The sequence below is a fragment of the Scaptodrosophila lebanonensis genome, unplaced genomic scaffold (genome assembly GCF_003285725.1).
Source record: "Scaptodrosophila lebanonensis strain 11010-0011.00,11010-0021.00 unplaced genomic scaffold, SlebRS2 tig00000224-arrow-arrow-pilon, whole genome shotgun sequence".
NCBI lineage: Eukaryota > Metazoa > Arthropoda > Insecta > Diptera > Drosophilidae > Scaptodrosophila > Scaptodrosophila lebanonensis.
Genome location: NW_022060621.1, coordinates 474,649 through 476,244, shown reverse-complemented (window position 1 = coordinate 476,244; position 1,596 = coordinate 474,649). Strand labels below are relative to the sequence as shown.

General features: G+C 42.2%; 1 protein-coding gene across 1 annotated transcript; it reads right to left on the bottom strand.

The window, feature by feature from the left end:
- Positions 1 to 244: 244 nt before the first annotated feature.
- On the bottom strand, positions 245 to 873 carry LOC115630026 (zinc finger CCHC domain-containing protein 7-like). The gene is made up of 2 exons (XM_030526662.1): positions 387 to 873; positions 245 to 328 (listed from the first exon to the last, which is right to left on the bottom strand). Exons 1-2 carry the CDS (start codon positions 738 to 740, stop codon positions 320 to 322), a joined length of 363 nt encoding a protein of 120 aa, XP_030382522.1. The 5' UTR covers positions 741 to 873; the 3' UTR covers positions 245 to 319.
- Between the last annotated feature and the right edge of the window lie 723 nt (positions 874 to 1,596).

Below are 1,596 nucleotides of genomic sequence, written 5' to 3'. Positions count from 1 at the left end.
GATTGTTGCTGTCTTAATATAGGTTTATTGAAATTTTCCTTTAAAGCAACCATATTCAAAGCATCTGGGCTTAAACGTAAATCGCATGCGCTTAAAAAGTCTCTGCCAAGGACAACATTATACCCCATAGACTCAGAAGCCACCACAATTAAATGAAAATAAATTTTAATTGTTCCTTTTAATACATAACATTGTGTTTTTCCAAATGTTTTAATGTGGCTTGTATTCATGCCAAAATATAAATCGTTAACTGAATCCAATATAATTTTTTCGTCGATAAGTGAAATCTTAATTAATGAGACAGGGCTTCCTGAGTCTATTAGGCATTCTGAAATCAATGGCATAACATTATCAGGGTTATTGAAGAAAATTTTAAAATATCTTACATAATTGTTTTTGACGACGCTCTTCCTCTCAGGGCACTGTGCAACAAGGTGACCAAGTTTGCCACAAGCATAGCATGAGCCTCGTTCGCGTTTGGCTTTCTTGCAGACATTGGCGAAGTGGCCTCTGCAGTTGCAGTTGGCACAGCGAACATTGTCTTCGTACTTGTTCTCTGGGCCATCACTCATTTTTGGTCGAACTGGTAGACGCACATTGGCAAAGGCCCGTAGCATGTGCGTTGGGTCGGAAAAGCATTGGATGCGCGCCTGTACACGCAGGCTTTCCAGCGGAATTCCTTCGATCATCTGATCCAGCAGCTCGTCATCATCAACATTTATTTCTCGTGAAAGAGTCATCTTGTCATCAAAATAGGAGGAAAAATTTTCTTCGGCTTTCCATTTGCGAGTCTCGACCTTTCGTCTGATGTCCACCTTTGATATTTTTCCTCCGAATGCCAGAGTCAATTGGGCAAATAAATCGTCGAGAGACTCTGACATCCGAGCCGGGCTTGCATGTAGCTTGAGCAGCGTCTTTTAACTTAGATATGGCCAACATGCGTAAATAGTTGTCGTTAATATTGTAGGCGCGTGCAATATTTTTTATTTGTGTGATCCAAGCACGCACGCATGACTTGCCGTCGAAGTCCACCACTATCTCTTTTGCGAACGTAAAACTGTGCAACGGAGTAAATTTGTTCTCTTCGCTCTCAATTTGTTTTGGTTTTAAGAGAGCATAAGAGTTTTCGGCAGCAACAGCATTGCCATCATCGTCAAATGATTTTGCTCGCAGCTCTAACTCAAGTAAACGAAACTTTGCCTGTGTTGCTTCTAATTCGGCACGTAACTGTAACAATTCTCTTTTTTCGTCTTCTTGCATTACTTCTGCCGATTCGCTTCTGTTGCTGGCATCGTGATCGGCGCCTTCGCTGTTGTTGAGGGCTCGCTGTTGTTCGCTTTGCGTCGGAATGTTGGTCCCGTTATGATTTTCGTGGGAATTGTTGTTGCTCGGCACACATTGTTGCGAACTATTGGCGTCGGGACGCAATTCATCGTTGACACTTTCACATTGTTTTTCATAAAGTTCGGAATTTCTGGGTGAAAAATTTTCATCCATATTTTGGGCTTGGGGCTCCTTAGGGTATGCGCCACGTTTTTCAATATTGTTGAGTCGGGCGACCAGCTCTGCTTTTGAGCCCATTGTTGATTTACCCAA